The sequence below is a fragment of the Pseudomyrmex gracilis genome, unplaced genomic scaffold (assembly GCF_002006095.1).
Source record: "Pseudomyrmex gracilis isolate BER0280 unplaced genomic scaffold, ASM200609v1 scaffold_172, whole genome shotgun sequence".
Taxonomy (NCBI): domain Eukaryota; kingdom Metazoa; phylum Arthropoda; class Insecta; order Hymenoptera; family Formicidae; genus Pseudomyrmex; species Pseudomyrmex gracilis.
In genome coordinates this window covers 112,692-131,797 of record NW_018020756.1, presented here as the reverse complement: position 1 = coordinate 131,797, position 19,106 = coordinate 112,692, and the positions used below count along the sequence as shown (strand labels likewise).

Below are 19,106 nucleotides of genomic sequence, written 5' to 3'. Positions count from 1 at the left end.
GAAATCAATTACATTATAGCGTTAACGTTATAAAGGAATTAATTTAAACGAATATTGTGTTTTACGTTTTGTTTTCTTCTGAAACCGTACATTTACATTATATTGAAGCAAACTGTGAAATTTATGAAGATTTGACCATTTTTTCCGCGAATTTATTCAATTACCAAAAAGACCTCGAATTATTTTAGCGTCTTATCGAAGAATTTCGCCTGTTTAACACGTATACATTATCTTGTATATCACTCGCAATCGGTCTCGACACCTCCGAAAATAAATGTTCAACGAGAAGGAGGCTCTCGCGCAAACACCCGAGTCATATCTCGCCGACAACATCGTAACTGATGTCGACGTCATTATATACACACAGTTTGTACAAGATTGATCTACCGATCTATCGTTCGCGCTTACAACTCGCGCGCTTGCTGTTGTCACGAACCTAATCATATTGAAGGCGGACAGCGACGTGAGCTTCGTCGACGTAGCAACATATAGCTTCGAGCTGAATCATTACGAAGCGGGCGAGCACAGGCGCGCGCATCGGAGTCTTACTTTCCGAATTCGCAGAAGAATAATGTTACCCGGATGACTCGGCAGAGAGAAAAAGATAGAAAAGGGAGAGAGAGAGAGAGAGAGAGAGAGACGTACACGCCGCGCAAGAGGCGCTACTCTCCCGGTGAATATACCTGAAGAACTCGCCCTGAAACGAGCTCGGCGACGTTGGATGTATCGCGGGGCGTGACTGGTCCCGGTGAGACGATTTCGTGGCCGGGATTGTGTTTTGACGTGTTTTGACAAACGGACGCCATTATATACCCGCCACAGAACCCGAAGCTTTGCTTTGAGGCGACCCTCTTGAAAAGCTAGAGAGCGATCTAGGTGGTCGTTGCTTCCAGAGCGACGGTACAACGGCGGCACGTTCCTGCGAAACGATTACTTCACCGGAAGCCTCTAGTTTTGCGCCGCCGCGCGTTTCGGTTGCAATTCGTGTAAACCGGATCTCTCTCTCTCTCTCTCTCTCTCTCTCTTGTGTTTTTCGGCGCTGCTGCAAACCGAAAGACGCTGCAAAACCCGCTCGCTAACGAACTGCAAACTTTGACGGCTTGCACCGCCTGCGGCGACAATTTCGCTCGCTCCATGTTCTTATGCGCGCGAAGAACTATATTTAACATACTTGCATGTGTAACACACACGAGAGGACATTCTCATAAACGTCAGCGATCACGAACTTTGTTGTGAAACTCTCTTAGATTACCGAGTTTCAGGGTTTTTTAGAAGCGCAACCTTTGATTTTCGATGAATGCGAAGTTGTAAAAATTGACGCACAAAAAAAAACCACATTTATAACGTAGAACTGCGCAAAAGAAATGATTTGCTACTTTACGGCACGTAAGAAATGCAATTTCAAGTTGTACGTTTCCCAGTTAATTCCCAGCAATAAGCTCGATTGATCGCTGATGTTGCTTTTTCGCGAGAATTATTGCGAGTTCGAAGGTGGTGCGGTGCTTTTGTTACGTTGACAAGTACACGCTTCGAACCACCGCATTACCGTGTCGCCGCCTTCGACGAACGCTCCACCCTTCGATCTCGACGACGAAGGGAAAAGAGATGACGTTACGAATCCGAACTGTCAATAATCGAGAAGGGGAGAATCCTCCCATATCTCAGCATAATGTACGTCGCGTGGGAATGAAAGTACACGGTACTTTCTGATGTACGGTCTCCCTCTTGCTCCGCAGACGGGGGTCTTTTTTTCTTTGCCCTCCCTTCCGCGACGAAAAGAAACACATCTGTCGCTTTCCCAATGACCGGCGTCTCCGAAGTTCTCGCTCGGGAGACTCTCGGAGAGTCCTGTCGCTGCTGCACCCTCATGGCCGATTCTGGTATTTACAAACTCGAAGGCATACAGCATTTAAATTCGGTCTCTCTGTGTGTATTCTGCAGAATTTAGCAAAACAGAGAATTCGGTCAGCTTTTTAAACAATGATTAGAGAAAAATGAATTTTGTATAAGAAAGCGGAATCAATAAACATTATTGATTAGCCAATAAAAATTCAATTAACGATACTTTGGTCAACACATTATCTGCTCTTTTTTTTTTTATTATCTATAAAAGAAAGATTATTGTAAAGTTTAAAATCTCTCTCGTTAGTTTCGATCGAGAGTTGCGGCCACGTGTGACGCGACACTCTTTCTTCTCCACGTGCTTCTCCAAGTTCAACCAATTTCGAGATTTTCTCGCGAGTCGGTTAAGTCGCCGACGGAGAATCGATTTCCACTTCACCTTCAAAGCGACTGCGAAATTGATCCGTGACGCTGGCGTTTCTTGCACGGGAAGAATTGATATGTCAATGAGTTAATGGGTGTATTTTTCACCGAGAATCGACGACGTTGCACACAATTAACGGCCGTTTGCGACGGACGGCAGTCAATAAACCGTGCGATTAAAACACGGATATAGTCTGCTCCGAGCTTGCGCGCGGCGCGTATGCGTAAACATCGCTGAAATTGCGCGCGTTAAACGCGTGACAGCGGTGGTTCTAACGCCATTGGTGTGCAAGAGGAAGAGAGAGAGAGAGATTGCCCCCTAATTTCGCTTGATGACCGGCTCTCCGACCGTAACTACGCGCCGCGCGTGTGATTACGAAGTCACGGAAACGTAAACTCGGTCTTAAACGCGGAGCTTTAATCACCACCATATTCCGAAACACTGTACTTGCAACATCAGCGAACGAGCTCACCTGGCACCATGTGAAGAAAGCTGATTCGAAGCGTGTTGCAATGGATCTTAATGATCGATCGAAGTTTCATGTTCGAGGGAAATCGAACGATCGTCGATTTCTTACTCTAGGACACATTTCACAATATTTTGTCTTTTAAATTTTAGGAGATTAAAAAATGATAAATATATATAATACGTATAATTTTTTTGGATTCTTTTTTGAAATTAAAATTCATTCTGGCGTTAAGATTTTTCAAATTAGTTTAACAACGCTCGTTGACGCAATTGCGGACAGATGAAAGCCGGCAAACACACACGCGTGAACTCGCGACAGACACACTGGTCAGTGCGCTTCGAAATGGTTATGACCATCTCGACAATTGCCGTTGCCAAGGCGTAACCAAACAACGGCTAATCATTAGAAGTGTACGCCCCTACATGCGGAGCGATAATGAATACATAGTGTACCAGGGGGAGTTTAGCGAACACAAGCGCGCGAGAGCGTGCGCACGCTGCGAGCTGATAGATAGATCTCGCGAACGAAGATGTTTCGATCTCGAGCGCGACGAATGTAAATGCGATATTAGCGTCGTCACTTTTAGACAGTTTGAACTACATTATTAGGATTTATATTATGTCAAAAGAGACACCGCGTTGATAAACCAAGTTTTTTTTTACAATATCTGGAGCAAATAACTTTAAAATGAAATATTTCCCAAATAGTGAAAAATAATCAGAAAAAATTGCGCGACACAATTAACATAGATTTTTTTAAATGTTGACTTTAAAATTGAATTTTGTTTTACTTACCTTTGTTGGCATGCGCGTCAGCGATTCGTCGCTAAAAGATCGGGACTGAAACGAGACAATCTGAAAATGAGACGTCCTGATGGCGGTCTTATGTGAGAAGCGGCGAACGTGTTCGCCAAGCCGCGGCAGACCGGTTGTGAAAAAGGGTGGCTCGGCCTTCGGGGATGCCAGAGAGGGAATTGAAGATATCGGCGGAGACCGGTGTCGGCGGATCAAGAGAAGGATGTCATGATGTCGTCCAGATAAGGATCGATAGGGCCCTTCTCGAAGGTAGAGGATAACTGTGCGTTGTGTCGTGGGCACGCCCCGAATAGTGCGGAGTGTAAACACTGTCGGAACTCTTGTGGCGCGACATTAATAGTTGGCAGCTTTGATCGTCCAGGTAGGTGGTTATAGATCTGCTTCGTTCTTCACTTTTACTTCACCGGCGAGAGAACGACGTATACAGTTCGGTCCGAACGTACGTTTTTGAATAGCGGATGTTTCATGCGGCGACTATCTGGAGAACAATGTTTTTGAAACATTTGTTGTATTGTAAGAGAAATTTTCTGAAGAGAAATTGATTTATTATATAAGAATGCAATACACATAGAAAAGCACGTAAAATAGAAAATATAAAGTACATATATATGTATTACATACAATATATTATTTACACAAAATAAAAATACATTCATAAAGAACAAGACAAAAACTGTTAATATTATAGAATGAATAAACATATACATGTGCATTTTTTTTGTGTATTTTGTGTTTTTCAAGCGTCGTAATATCGAAAAAAAAAAGATGTTTCACGCGCTGTGTAAACGAGCTGCGAGAAAAAAACGAGTGTCAACTCTTTTCGTAAATAACACTCATATAAAAGTTTAGATCCCGACGTTTATCTGCAGAAGCTACAAATAAAATTTGCGTATATCGGTTTACAGCACCCATAACAAATTGATCCACGAAATCGTGCTTTGCGGCTGATTCAAACATTTTTAGACAATAAAGCCGGCAAATTATACCTCGGATTCAGGTACACAGTGAAACACCCTCTCTTTTTCTATTCTTGTCTGTGTATAGATCTTTTGAAAGATCCCTTACATACACACTTAATAGATGCCGAGAATCCGGAATATGTAGTTTGGACGTCTGTGGTGTAAACATAACGACACCCGATGATCTATGCGTTCGTGTTCGGGATGAAACGAACCGCAAAAGTCGAGACTTTTGTCGTTCAGGGTGGTCGCTCGTTTTGAAGATTCAGAGAGAAGAGAGGAGGAGAGAAAAAGGCACGGTTTTCTCGCTTTAAATTTCCCCAGACGTAAAAAGTCAGGACAACATCAAATCTTCTACAAACATACATATATTTGTGCGATATATAACTTATTTATTTCTGTAAAAAAACATCAAATAAAAAATTATTCTGTACGATATATTTTTGATATTGCAATATTTGTAAACATTCTAAATAAAAATGACTATCCAAAATGAATTTTTCATCATGTTATTATTCGTTTCCCAGGTCTCTTGGCATTTTTCTACAGAAGAAAGCGCCAATTGTTCGCAATTGATATATTATTTTGCTTCTGCTAGATACAGAGACATCATGGAGAAGGAAAAGCTGAGAGAAAAAACCATAAACGAAGAACGAACAAAATATCCAGACGGAACACCGAAACATAAAAAATGAAAAGAAACAGCGGTCTTAAAAAGACAACCTGGCGACACTCGTTATGAGAAAACCATCTATTTCAAAAACAAGATTATATATAATATGTTACTTGTTCAGAGTCTTTTTATTGAAAAAATAACTTTGAAACGAGGGTAAGACCCTCGGAGACATACTGGGAATACGCGTGCAACATTGTTTGATGACTTTGCGCTTCGAGAGTTAAATCTATCGAGCGTTAGAAAATGCTGTTAGACGATACACAGATCTTACATTGTGTATCTGTCGGGTAAAAAGTGTGACACCCAGGGTGGGATTAAAGAGGCGACCGTGGGGAATCGTGTCATCCCAATACGATATTCCAAAGGGAGAAGATCTCGCGACGCGGAGGCAAGAAGCGCGACAAAGGAGCAACAATTACTTTATTTTGACTTTGCGGCGGGCTTTGCGTTCTTTGTGACTGTTCGATCTCCTTTGTCGACCCAACGCCGAATGTGAAAACGCGATAAAAAGAAACCCCGCGGAGGCATTTACCTGTTCCATAACTGTCAACCGAAATGAGAGGATCGGCGGGATCACCCATATCGCGACAAATGGTCCGGTCGTCTCTTTACGGATTGCCGAATTCTATGCCACTAAGATAGTTTTCTCGGCACGCCTGCGAACGTGAAAATCGAACAATATGCGTTTGCAAACAATTCAATTCGATTAAAATTTACATCGCAAAGATACAATTCTATGTATAGAACTGTATTTTTATATATTGTAAATAAATAATATATGTAATATATATAGGAAACAGGATGTCAAAAAGAGAACAATAATTATAGGACAATTTTTAAAAAATTTTTAAAAACTTTGTTTCTACGACACGTCAAAAAAACGTATATCACATTAGTGAAAAGTGTGATGCAAACAGAAAAGAATGCGATAGTCCGGACGTGTACGCAACACAATGCATTATCAACGCGCGATACCAGCTTAAAGGGAGTTTACATGAAAATTCATGAACTCGCTTAACCGATTTTCATGGTGCCACGAACGAAATCCGTATTTTAGAGAAAAAGTAGGTACTCCTTCGCGCGCTGCCTTCGTATAGTGGACGACATTGAAGGATCGCGCTCGTCCGCCATCGACGCCCTGCTTTGCACTTGAATAACCCAATTTCGGGATGGTGCAACTTCCTCGGCGCATCCACGTCCGCAAACAATCCATTCGACGAAGATTTACGAGCTGAATTTTATCGCGCGCGCTTCGCATTCTTCGCCTGTTACATACGCGCCAGCCGTGAAACTCCTTTAATGCGGTCATACTTCCTTTTACTCTGTCCCGAGGACTTGTGAAAGAAGAATAGTAGATAAAAATAGGATTTGAAAAGAGGTGAGTTCTTTAAAGGGATAATTTTTATCCGTCACGAATAAATATTACGCGAAACCTAGTTTAGCTTAAAAATATTATTATATTTATTTTTTACACATTATTATATTATTTACGCGTCATTAATGTATAATATTCTTTTATTTAAAAAAACTTCAACACGTATATATGATTGCAAGTGTGTGTTCAGGCATACAACGTCCTAAAATGATTTTATTGTTTAATCACACGCACGGTTGAGTTCAGGAAAAAGAATGGAATAGAAGTAAAATTGTTAAGTAAATGTTTGTTCACGCCGTACAGCGACGAAAGTTATTCCCATTTTATGAAAAAGAAAAACACTGACGTCGAGACGAGCGGTTTGAGTGAAAAATTCTCGGTCGGTATTGAAATTAGAAAAGAATAGCGGGTTTACCCTACTTTGCACCTGAATGACCCAATTTCGACGTTGTTGCGGGTTTATCTTACGAGAGAATCTCAAGAAAACGATCTCATTTACGATTCCATAATACCGCGCGCCACGCTCCTTTGCAAATGAATGGGTGCACGACACTTTCGAGAGTCCTGATTTTTACCGGCAGTGATCTCGTTGACTTTTTTTTTTCACGTTACCTTATTGTGAGAGCCAAGACGTGCAGTCGTGCGTGGCATGCGACTCCGGTCACAATGCAATTATGCGGGTTGCTTGGGATATATCCCGGCGAAGATTTTCTGGAGAAGAACCGAATTCTCAGACCGACTCGAAGCGCGCACGCGTAAACAAATCGTTTACAAGCTCGTCTTTTTAACACCCGACTTTCCTATACGATTTAAAGCCACTCGAATTTTCACACTGCAATACATTCATATATCTATACTTGTCGATTTCTTTGTGGAAACAAGTCGTCGTGTTATAAAATGTTTCGGTTTATTCAAATCAAAAATTATTTTTACCAATATAAAAATATATTCTGTTGTAATAAAATATACATGTACAGATATATCATTGCCGAAAACAAGTGGAGTTGTAAAAAAACGCAAAAACTACTTTCCGAAATTATTAAGTGCGTCATTACGGTGTTGTTTGCATACAACAGAAGAACGAGTTTGTATAGTGTCGCATATTGGTGAGAGCACAAGGTGGATTCCAAAGACCGTTTTCAGGATAAATGTCGCAGTAGTACAAATGCCGTTTCATTTCTCACTAGACTGGTCGGATCATTTTTCAAAGAAGGGATTATTCGCGCTACAATGACCACATGCTGCTGGAGATTGTAGATTCGTACAAGAGACAGGAAAGACGATGTTATCCGCTCTTAAAAATAAATTTATTCGAGATAAAAATCTAGAATTAAGCGTCATTCCGCCGCGCCAAAACTAAAAATAAGTTTGTTTCTGAAGGATAAACTTGTGTATATTATAAACTTTTGAGATTTTATGTACGACAGTAGTATAATGATTAAGAAACAATATTTATATGTATTTAAATAACGTACTTGATCAAAGTATCGAGATACAGTAAGCCACTAAAAAATTGTAGTTCCTTCGTCGTACACATTAACTGCTTGAAGTTTCATCTTCTTACAAAAACAATGTTGCACCATACAACGTCTAAAATTTCATTATGAATTATTTAAATGCTAAAAATTATGTAGTATTGACACGAATTCTTAATGAAACAATAATAATGACATTTCAAATGTACGCTGTAACCCAAGAATATTCTTGAATCTATCGCGACAATGTTGTGCAATGTGCAAAATTCAAGAGTAGAAAAAAATAATAAAACTATCAAAAATTTATAACCTGGATGGTACGTAACTATCGCATTTTTCCACATTCTCAGATAACTTAAGATATTTAAGATATTTAAGATATTTTGTACATGTGTGTGCGCGTTACGTTGTGATGCAATTGCACTTAAACACTTGTGCATTAGATCTATTAATAAGACTTCAGAAGTGCTGTGCGAAAAAAAATATGGGGTTATATCTTGCGTTGCATTTCCGACAATACACATACCTTTCAAATGCGATATTTTGCCTTCTCAGGAACCTCCGTGCAGGATCTGCAGTCGTCTCACCCCGCCGCCCGTTTTCAATCCGCGCGCTCTGGAAAGCCGTTATAAATCGTCTGTCACGAGGCGAAGAGAGTACGATCCGAGGAGATATGATGCGAAAGTCGGTACGGATTTGAAATCCGAACTTGATTCACGTTTCTACAATGTCGGTCGTATAGCCAACAAAGTGCAGGAGTTAAAGAGAAATCTCGTACAGGATTACGATGAATCGAAATATTTTGACAGGGAGGTAATTTAGTAACGTGTGCTCGTATAAACATGATACTATGTGATTTGTATAAAGAGAACTGTATGCCGCAGTTTTACATATATATATATATATATATATTGCGCAACGTTAATATAAATTAAAAAAATATATATGTTTAGCAGAGGTTAAGGTCGGATGCGAGAATAACTGACTTCAAAAGCGCTCGCAATGCGATGCAGAACTGCGCACGAGAGCTGGAAAAGATAAAGACGTTTTTAGAAGATGAAAATACCTGGTGGAAGATTCTCAAAGAGCGTTCAGCTACTTGTTGTGAGCAAACATTGCCGCACTTGCATGGAATTCTGGATGGATCGTCGGTTACTCTAATACTATTTGAAGAAGGAATCGATGAGGTATGTTCTTTGAATTTTTGCTTATACGAACAATATGTACCCCAATATACAAAATTTAATGTTTAACTTTCGTTTTCTGTGCAGATACCACGTCGTTTTGCGACAACCGCGTCAAGTAAAAAAGATAACATCGCAGATTTCTGCTTCCGCAATTCTTCCAAAAGAATTCCAAATGAAGCGAATTATCGCACGGATTGGGAGAAGCGTACGAAAGAATATACAGACTCTTACGCAGCACCGTACACTGTTAGTGCGAAATCGACGGTGGTTGAAGTTACAAAGTAACTTCAAGTTTTCATATTAGATTAATACTTTTATTTTAAGATATACACTTGTTTTTGCATAAAAAACAGTTATTCTGATGTTACAAGTATTTTTAAAACAATTTTGTTTTACGTAGTACTGATACATACGATTCGAATCAACAAAATGTTGTTGAAACAACTACCAAAAGCAATCAGAACATTGTTGCTACTGAGCTTTGGTTAGAAACGCGGGACGGTAAGAGAAGCGATCAGAAAGTCTCGGAATGGTCGGGCACGTCCAAAGAGACGCGCGACAAGACACAATCTGAAAACAAAGATATAAAGACCGACAGATCAAATAGTAAAGTGGAACAAGAGTTGTTGTATATTATAATAATAATTTTAGCAATATTTATTATACATTATTATTATTACCGATGAATAAAACGAATAAAGTATACACATTCGAGATGTGATTTTCAGTTGTGCCACCGAGAGAAATGTGGTACGGCGAAAATACAGGAACAACATTCGAAGACGCGGTGAGCCCGCGTGAAACATTCAGCAGCGAAAACACCGCGAGCGCGAAATATATTGATTTTGAATCAAACGTGGACATGAGCTCGGTACGTACGTGAAGAAAATTTCTACGTTTGTAAAATCTTATTTTCTTCCTCTCATTAATTGGCATTTTGTTTGCGCTGTTTCAGAAACTTCCATCTAGAAATGTAACAAATCATAAACTTAAGTCAAAAGAGACTAATGAGAAAGGTGCTTGTCATTCTCAAAAATCACTTCCAACAAAAATTCCAAGAATTAGAAAAGATTGATGTTATATGTATATAAACAATTTTTATGAAAAAAATATTTTTAGAATTATTGGTTTAATTATTGTAAGATAATTAAGTACGCGCACAAAAAACAATAACGATGTAATAAATTACTTCTCACATTTTTGTAACTCCTCGAGATTTGCAACAATCGTGAATATATCCACTATCGCTATATCTCTGTTACAGTACGTATGTTTGTCAAGTTTGTACAACATTCAGCTTTCAAATTTGGTTTGTTGATTTCATCATTCTCGTATTTTTATATTTGTTACTTTTTATTATACTCACAATATTTCACAATTCGGACCGCGTGTCGTAGATTTGTTAAGTTCTGCAGAACTTTCAGGAACAAGATTTGGAATGCGTGCACACGTTCTTCGAACAAACATAATGACAAGGTTATATCAGATTGCTTCATTTGTTGTCAATATTTTTTCTCAATTTTCTAAAGATTTATAATTAAATTTAGACACTTGAAATGGAGAAAATTCTTACAATAGCAAGAAGCCCATGTTTTTCTATTGACACTCAGTTAAAAATGGGCTCGAAGACTTTTGTGATTCTACGCGAACCGGCGACAATGAGATCTTCGCTTTCGACTCAGAGAACTTTGACTGGAAGTGCAATCACAATATAAAGGTCGAACGTGGAAACAAAGTGACAATAAAAAAATCGTTTAAAAAAAATTATTGTAGAATGGAAGAAAAAGATGAAGAGACCAAATCTTTCGACAAGTCCGTGAATATTAAAATATCCGAAGCGATTTTAAAAGAGAAGGAAAGTACATCGACAGATGACGATAGTTTGAAGTCGTGCGAATCCCTAGTGAAAATTAAGTTATTTTTTTCGAAGAACAAGTGCCCAGAAGCGTGCACGGAGTGTGGAAAACTCATTTCAGATAGGTACACACGATGTTCGTTTGATAATCGATTTTACTGGCTAATTAATTTTCTCCACACACACATATTAAATATATATATATATATATATATTTTATAATTACCTGTTTTTTTTATATTTTTGATACTATACGTATTTGAGTAATTTTTTTATTATTGTATATTAAATATATATTTAAATATGAAGAATATAATATCATATCATCGATGCGTATGTGTGTGAGAACATTTCATGCGTGTATTAGAAAAGAGCGCGTTCGGTCAATGAGTTCGGAAGCGGTTCGACCGCAGTAATGTCGATCATACATTTTACATAAATTTCAGAGCACAAACGTCGGAGTACAAACCGCGAACATTGCGTGAATCATCATCTTGTCAAAAGAAATCCGAGACAAAGCCCGCGAAAAAAGTGCCACTGTCCGGCAGACTAAAAACCAAAATGGAAGAAGCTTCTAAGACGCTACAGGTTCTTTGTATTCCATCTTCGTGTCTTCTCCGGAATATATTCTCGTGTGTGAGTTGAAGACTCTCAATAAATAACTTCCGACAGAGTGCCTTGCCGTTTCTCGAGACGACGACAATGCGAACAGCGACGAAAGTGAAGTCTCTCTATAATCGCTTCAGAGCGAAACGCGTACTGGGATTCAAGTGCGACTTGAACAAGTGCGACAACACTTTAATGGAGTGCAGCGCGAGATCTTGCAGAAAAGTGACTATGCTCTTCGGTAAGCAAAATCATCCGAAACCGATCGGTTCCGATAATAGCGACACTTCGACGATTTCAAGTACGAGCGAAACAACTCGGGAATTTTGATCATCGCTAATATATTAACTGTATCTAAGCAATGTGGAGTAAAATAAAACAATTGAAGCAAATCTTTTTGATGATGAATCTGGAAATGAGAGTGTCACAAATTATGTTAAACTCTTTGAAAGTTGTTTCACCTCAACAGGTGATTTTTGAAAAAAGTAAAAAAACTTAAGAAAATAAATAAATAAATAAAAAGAGAAAGAGAGAGTGTGCCAGGTGTGCTCGTTGGTTTACGTGGGCGCTAAGTAGCGATATTTCACTGCGTAGATATTCAGGAGGCAAATCTTTTATTGCTTGTAGACCGAACGCGCCACAAATTCTCCGGACTCGCACATATAATCTGAATGTAAAAAGCTCGTTATTACGGCGGCTATTATTAAAAAATCAGAGTCTTTCAATCGACAACAAAAACTACACGCAATTGAGTGTCGGATTTGATCGTGACATTTTCTGCAGAAATTGTCTGTAGACTTACGAGTCTATTGTTTAAAGTTTAGACGATTGTTTGATGGGAGGCGTCACCTCTCGGAACAGTGCGCGTGCGTATATTTTATTTGTGAACATATTTTAAACAACAAACTGACTAGACATTGCAACTACACGGTTCAATTACACGTTCCGTTACGTCAGATCAAAAGTTTGTTTTAACAAATTTCTAGAAATAAATTGAAACAAATTTATTTTACTACACACTTATTTGTTTGTTTGTTTTTTTTTATTTCTTTCGATTAGGTATTCAAACGTCTCGCGTAATTTAACGAAGACGATTCATGCGGCGTTTGTCCACCCACGCTGAACTTCCCCGACACGCTCATAGATCGTACGAATCGCGTGTTTTCTTTCTTATTGGCTGATTGAATAATACATGTAACCGAATAGTATTAAACCGGCCGAGCGGGACACGCGAGGTCCATGACGCCTGTCATGTCGGGCGGGTTATGCGTCAGCATTTTGACGAGTTGTTTAGGTCGATCAATTTATCGCTTGGGATACACACGGAATAGTCGCGTTTGCATGTATATATTATTTGTCGATTTAGGATTAACGACGCGACTATCTGAGATAAGCTTCATAAACGTGTTTGTCTACAATATCAATTCATCATTTTATATCTATTACGTGTCCATCTTAACGCTCGACGTTCGTGATTATTATGTATATTTATATTGTTGTCACATAAATGCGTGTCACTTCAGAATGCGGAAAACTTTCAGCCGACAGTTCCTACCTCGGTCGTTCACGTACGAGAAAGATTTAATGTGCGCTGAAAAGAGAAGTTTTTTCTTTTTTTTTCTACGATTGTTCAGATTCTCGTTCATGTTATTCGACAACGAAACAGCCATTTGCGCGACGGCGCGCCGTTTTCCTCTCGCGGCATTATAATACTTTTCTGCGTCTCTCGGATAAAACGGTTATAGTTGATCCTAAGCTCTAATGGCCGTCGACGTCCATTACGCGCGCGAGAAATTACGGTACGAGCAGAACGTCAAAGTACTTGAGTAATATACAATTTCCATTACGGCTTTAGAGTTTTGCAGAAAGGCGCGGGGACGTTGGATTCCCGGGCGAGATATCGGCGGATGCCGCACTCTCGCAGGAGGTCGCCGTCGTTTCGCCGCGCGTGTAATTTCCCCGCCGCGGCGAACTGCACTAAAAATATTATTATTTCGTCGCGCATGAACGGAACGGAGGGAGAGAAAAAGTATTAATGACAGAGTATTACACGACGCGTCGGTCGTGCGCAAAAATCATCTGGCTAAATCACCGGTCGGACGCCTGTAATCTCGCCTATTCAACGTAATTTATTACGCATTGATATTTACAATCCTTTAGGGTTAATATCTCTCTCCGGGTCCGCGCGACGATTGCCTCGCGAAATCGCCGGTAATGCGAAACCCTCGTCGAGAACCCGACGACGACGACGATCCCCCGAGATTGCATATTTAACGCGCGCGGCCAAACAAATTGACCTAGCGCCCCATTACGAGACATTTGCGAATCAATCAAAGACAAGTGGGCGGCAAATTTACATTTAATTATGGTTTACGCACGGATGTGTATTTGAGAAAGGTGCATTTTACGTTTATCCAAGCATTTGTTGTTTCTTCGAGCTTTCGTGAAATGACTGAAAGAGGAATATATATGCACGTACAATACATATGTAACGAGAATTGCTTTTTAAAAGTGCCAATTAACTCTGAGAGAGAGAAAGAGAGCGCGCGCACACCCCAACTAAAAACTAACGTACGCACAACTTTTTTTATCGGCATCGAAAGGCCCGAGGATCCCGACGTTGGTTTTCGGCTTCAATATTCCGCGCGCTTATTCTACATAAATTTACTGCTGGGCCAGGACGAGAAAAAGAGAGAAAGAGAGAGAGAGAGAGAGAGAGACAGAAAGGAGGGATGGTTCCTCTCGCCACGCACACACGGGTCCCGTGCACGTTGCATAAATCACAATGAAAACGCACGCCTCATTATACTTGCAGGCACTCGTGTAATTGCGACGGGCGTGTCCGCGCGTATTTACCCGAGCAGATCCGCCCGGTCGGTTGGTTCGGCCGCGCGTGTTGCCGAACATTATCGCCGCGTATACGTGTGTTTGCGGTTAATTTCTATTTTTTCTTTCCGGGTCTTCACGTCTCATCTCTTCGCTCGCGAGAATCCGGCCGTGTTTTTCGCGACCGGAAACGGGAGACCGGATATAGGCGTGACGCACGACTCAAGAGCGAAACCCGTAGTAGTGCGGAATTATACGTTTTCATTATGCGGAAATCGTTTTTATCAAGTTGTCGTCGTTTTCTTACGTCACATTTTACTTCGTATAGCTGTGGTAACGGTGACTTCGCTGGCGTGAAAATCCGACTCGGCAACAACGGTCGGAAGAATACGCGCACGAAGACAACGGCGCGATTAATTAACGTCGAATGGCGCGCACGGTCGAGGCGTATCGTGACGGCAATCGTTATCGGCATAATCCGATATTGGTTTTATACGCGATATCGATAGGTGTACTCGCAACGTTCGCTTCTACCTCCTCTCTCGACCGCGGTTTTGATGAATTGCGGCGAGCGCTCGCGCTCGCGCGGTTCGCTGAGCACGGCGGACGTCGCGCCACGGAAAGACCTAACTCACCGTGAAACAATGCAGGTGAAACGGTATCCTTTGAAAGAAAAGAAAGAAGAGACAAGAAAGTCCAGTCCGAGAAGAAAAAGAGGGAGAGAGAGAGAGAGAAAGGGGAACAGCCCACCCGCGTTGTTTACACCGAAGTTCCGAAGTTTTCACGCTTTTCTAACGACCGGGGTCACATCTTCACCTCCCTTTTCCTCCCTTCACCTCTTTCGACGTGTCCGGCGTATCATGTAAATGGAGCGGCGTCGCGCCGTCGGATAAATACCAGCTGGTGAGACGGTTCAGGTGGGGCTGTCCATCGAATTCGTCATGGATCGTTATTCAAAGTCCACCGGGGCCCCGGGAGAAACGACGAAGCGGCGGCGCGACTATTAAACGGCACTTTAAAAGGTTGCGTATCTCGCCGGTTATTGATACATACTTCGGCGACAATTTATTGCGGGACTTCTCGTTTTAGGCGCCGCGAAGGCGCGCGCGTCCCGATATCGGTTTCACGTTCGTTCACGCGCGCTGTGGAATCTCTTACGTACCAACAGACATATCGTTCCAACTCGTTGAGTGGCGAAGGCCCGACCGAGAAAAATAACGGTTATTTTCATACAATGTTGCGGCAGCAATAGTCTCTCACGCGCGGTTATTTAACATTAAAGATTAACCCTCCGGTACAAACGGCAAATTATATATGTTGGTAAAGAGGGGGATGTGCGCGATACTTGAAATGTGCGTTGTGTAAGAAAAATAGCGCACATGCGCGGAAAGGGCTGTCAACCATATTTCGTTGCCCACAGGATAAGGTGGTGATATATTATTTCAGCTGTCAACCGTGTTTCGCGTTACACGTAGCAACTACTGATACACACTATTTCAACTGTTTTCAGTAAGGTGCATTTGACATTATAATGACAGAAGAAAGCCTCTTTTGAGGTCCGACCGAAATACGATCCCTTATGTTATTCTTTGCTTTGCGCAACGCTTTACTTTTCTCATTGTTGTATTATTCAATAATGATTATTGTGTGTACATGATATGTTTATAGTATTTTATTTTTATAGTATTTTCCTTTTCTTCTCTCTCTCTCTCTCTCTGTGTATTTTTTATTACCTGTAAAATATTGTACGCAACACAATCATTTAACATCAAAAAGATAATTGCCGGCATGGGATCACACGTTAGGGAACTCTCGTCGTCCCTCGATTTTTCTACCCAAGTATCACCATAAGTATGCCTAATGAAACGCCGTCGGTGCCTTTTTAGATATACGATATGTATCATATTTCTGCTTGGAGCTCGTCTCTCTCTTTTGGGGATCTCCTCTACAATTCTCTCCACGCTTCTGTGATGTGGTCTAATCTATGGTAATTGGGCAAGTTACATACGCGTTTCCGAGATCGAATGTCAGACTAAACGTTCTCGCTGATAAATCACACTTTCGGTACGCGTTCGTGATAATAATACGAAATACCTTTTCCTGACTCGTGTCTTTAATTTACTCAACACTCGAGTTTACTACAAACGTCTTACAAATTCTGAAAGTTAAATAAACTTTTTTAAATAGACAGTGTAAGTTAATCTCTCAACTCTCTCTCTATCTTCAATTGTGATAATATAAAACTTAACCAAATCCTCCTTCCGTTGGAGACCTCCGCTCGCGAGTTCTAACGCGAATGGAACTGCCGTGTGTGTTCGTCGCTAATCAGCGATCTCGTACATTTGATCGCGGATGTGCCTGTCCGTCGATCCACACACACACAAATGTACCACCACGTGCTTAGGCCGCCGCGCATCCACCCACGCGCTCGCGCGTATCAGGCCTCAAGTGCGTGCGTACAACACGCACCGTAGCCGGGCGCTCGGCACAGCGCATCTTCGCGCCGATGCGCCCGTGTGCGTCCGGATGATGAAACGGTGCACTCCGGGGCAATTTGACTTACGACATTTTGAAAGCGAGCCGACCGTTCGTGGGCGTGTGTTGAAACGTTGGGATGTCGGACGGGTTTTGCGTGGGCCACGGCATATTACATCTGGCCGGGGTACGGGATACGGGGAGCCTTATGATGGACGAGACAGGTGATTACGCGTGTGGAAACCACCATGCGAGGTGCGCGCCATTCGAGACATTCGCATGCGTATGCGTGAGCGCGCGATCATCCGACGCGTGCACATATGCGCGTCGGACACAACGAGCGCGCACGAACGAAGAAGATCGCGCGCGTGTTCCGTTCTTATCCCGCGGGATCGCGCGCCGCTACGAGGGTGGTTGATGGAGATGAATTTCTTGAAGGATGCACGGCGCTTCGATAATTTGACAGCTGTACCCTCACCGCGCGCGCGTTAATGCAATCGTGATTCGCGCCGGCGATGCAACACTTCGTGTCACGTGGTTCCAGATAAAAAACGTCAACAATTCGAAACGTTATTGTAACAATGAGAGGAAACAAAACAATTATTTCACAATGATATATTGTAAATACTTGTAATAAAAAGAAAAAAACAAATACGATCTTTGAAATTGAGTTTTTTAGAAAAAAAATCTAGCGTAGCAAATTTAAAATTTGTTTAATTTAATAGAAGCAAATTAAAGAGTTGTGAATGATTTGATAGCAGCCGAATAAGAACAATAATGAGTTTGGATACTTAATGACGCCGGCGCGTACAGTTATAACAGACCAAAATTGCGGCGTATAATGGGAGGCGCATAATGGACCCTGAAATTGTCCTATGTAGAATTTGTTGTAATTACGCGAGATGATATCCTCTTTGTCGGCGATGTGTAATTATACACTGCATAATCGCACGTATTATTTCGACAATCGGTATTTAAAGCTGGTTTATTATAATGACGTATAATAATTAACGAACTCGCAATTCGCAAGTCACAATCAATGAAAAAGATCGCTTATGATAAACATAATATAATTCTTTTTCTTTGGTTTAGTAAATTTGTTTTTAATTAGAAAAAAATTCTTCCGTCAATAGGTTTTAGAAAAAATCAACTTTAAAGATATAAAATTTAAGACTAATCTGATTTAGGATAAAAATTTTTTCTCTCTTTCTCTCTGTGTAATCAATACAACGCGGAACACACAATAACCGACAAGAAAATCGTCTCGGCTCGCGCGTCTGTGAGAAGCCGATGTGCGTGATCGGGCGATGGCAATCACGCGGATCCATCGCGGATCGTTAATGTCTGTCTGTCAAGCTGTCGTGTGATTCGCCTACGTCTTCCTTCGAAAGCCGAAACCCCCGACTTGTCTGTATCATCCGCGCGTACGATCGCTACTTCGAGACGTCCGACAATCAGACAGCTGCTTTTTGAAGAACCAACTCGGATATATAAAGCCATTTCGCATTGAACATCAATTGAAAGCCCATAGGATACTCATGTAATTTCTCTGATGGCTTATTATCTACTATTTAAATTTACATATACGATCTGAAAAAAAAAATCATGTTATTTATTTCTTATTTATATTATTTCTCGCAATCCGTTACGTACACGTGCTAAATGTTTGCGTAATTTTCATGATACAAATTGCGGAAAAAAACAGAGCAAAAGAAAAATGGATAATGCAGTGTAATAATAATTGAGTCATCTTGAAGAATAGCGCGGTTTCGCTATATATTTATGCCGTACTCTTCTGCTTATATCAATTATATTTTTGCATTAAGATGCGAGATTCCTGTTTCTCATTCAAATCGTATGCGCATACATATCCAGAGAAAAGAATGCGCAGAATCCCCGTCCTGTACGGTCGCACAAGTCTTTCGTCGGGAACACGCAGGTCGCCATTTTTGGTTGTTTCGTTAATTAATCCTGAGTGGCTAGCGTGAAAGCCATTAGTTTTTGTCCCCGAGCGAGAGCGTACAGTTAATTTCGTATGTGGTGGTGGACTCTCCATCGGGAACATGGCAGCACGCGCGAGCCGCCTTACGGAATATTCTTGCTTTTCCTTCTCCTTTTCTTT

The 19,106-nt window shown here is 41.0% G+C and overlaps 2 protein-coding genes across 3 annotated transcripts; both read left to right on the top strand.

Moving 5' to 3' along the window:
* The first annotated feature begins 8,151 nt into the window (after positions 1 to 8,151).
* On the top strand, positions 8,152 to 10,451 carry LOC109857792. Of its 2 annotated transcripts, none has more exons than XM_020434486.1 (7): positions 8,152 to 8,352; positions 8,591 to 8,848; positions 8,992 to 9,222; positions 9,307 to 9,503; positions 9,623 to 9,828; positions 9,951 to 10,093; positions 10,178 to 10,451. In XM_020434486.1, exons 1-7 carry the CDS (start codon positions 8,350 to 8,352, stop codon positions 10,295 to 10,297), a joined length of 1,158 nt encoding a protein of 385 aa, XP_020290075.1. In that variant the 5' UTR covers positions 8,152 to 8,349; the 3' UTR covers positions 10,298 to 10,451. The 2 variants fall into 2 exon arrangements, with proteins under 2 accessions (XP_020290075.1, XP_020290074.1); XM_020434485.1 differs by having other exon boundaries at positions 8,989 to 9,222.
* A 536-nt stretch (positions 10,452 to 10,987) lies between these two features.
* On the top strand, positions 10,988 to 12,091 carry LOC109857794. Its single transcript, XM_020434487.1, has 3 exons — positions 10,988 to 11,202; positions 11,524 to 11,665; positions 11,750 to 12,091. The coding sequence occupies exons 1-3, from the start codon at positions 10,997 to 10,999 to the stop codon at positions 12,011 to 12,013; spliced, it is 612 nt and encodes a 203-aa protein (XP_020290076.1). The 5' UTR covers positions 10,988 to 10,996; the 3' UTR covers positions 12,014 to 12,091.
* The last annotated feature ends 7,015 nt before the right edge of the window (positions 12,092 to 19,106 follow it).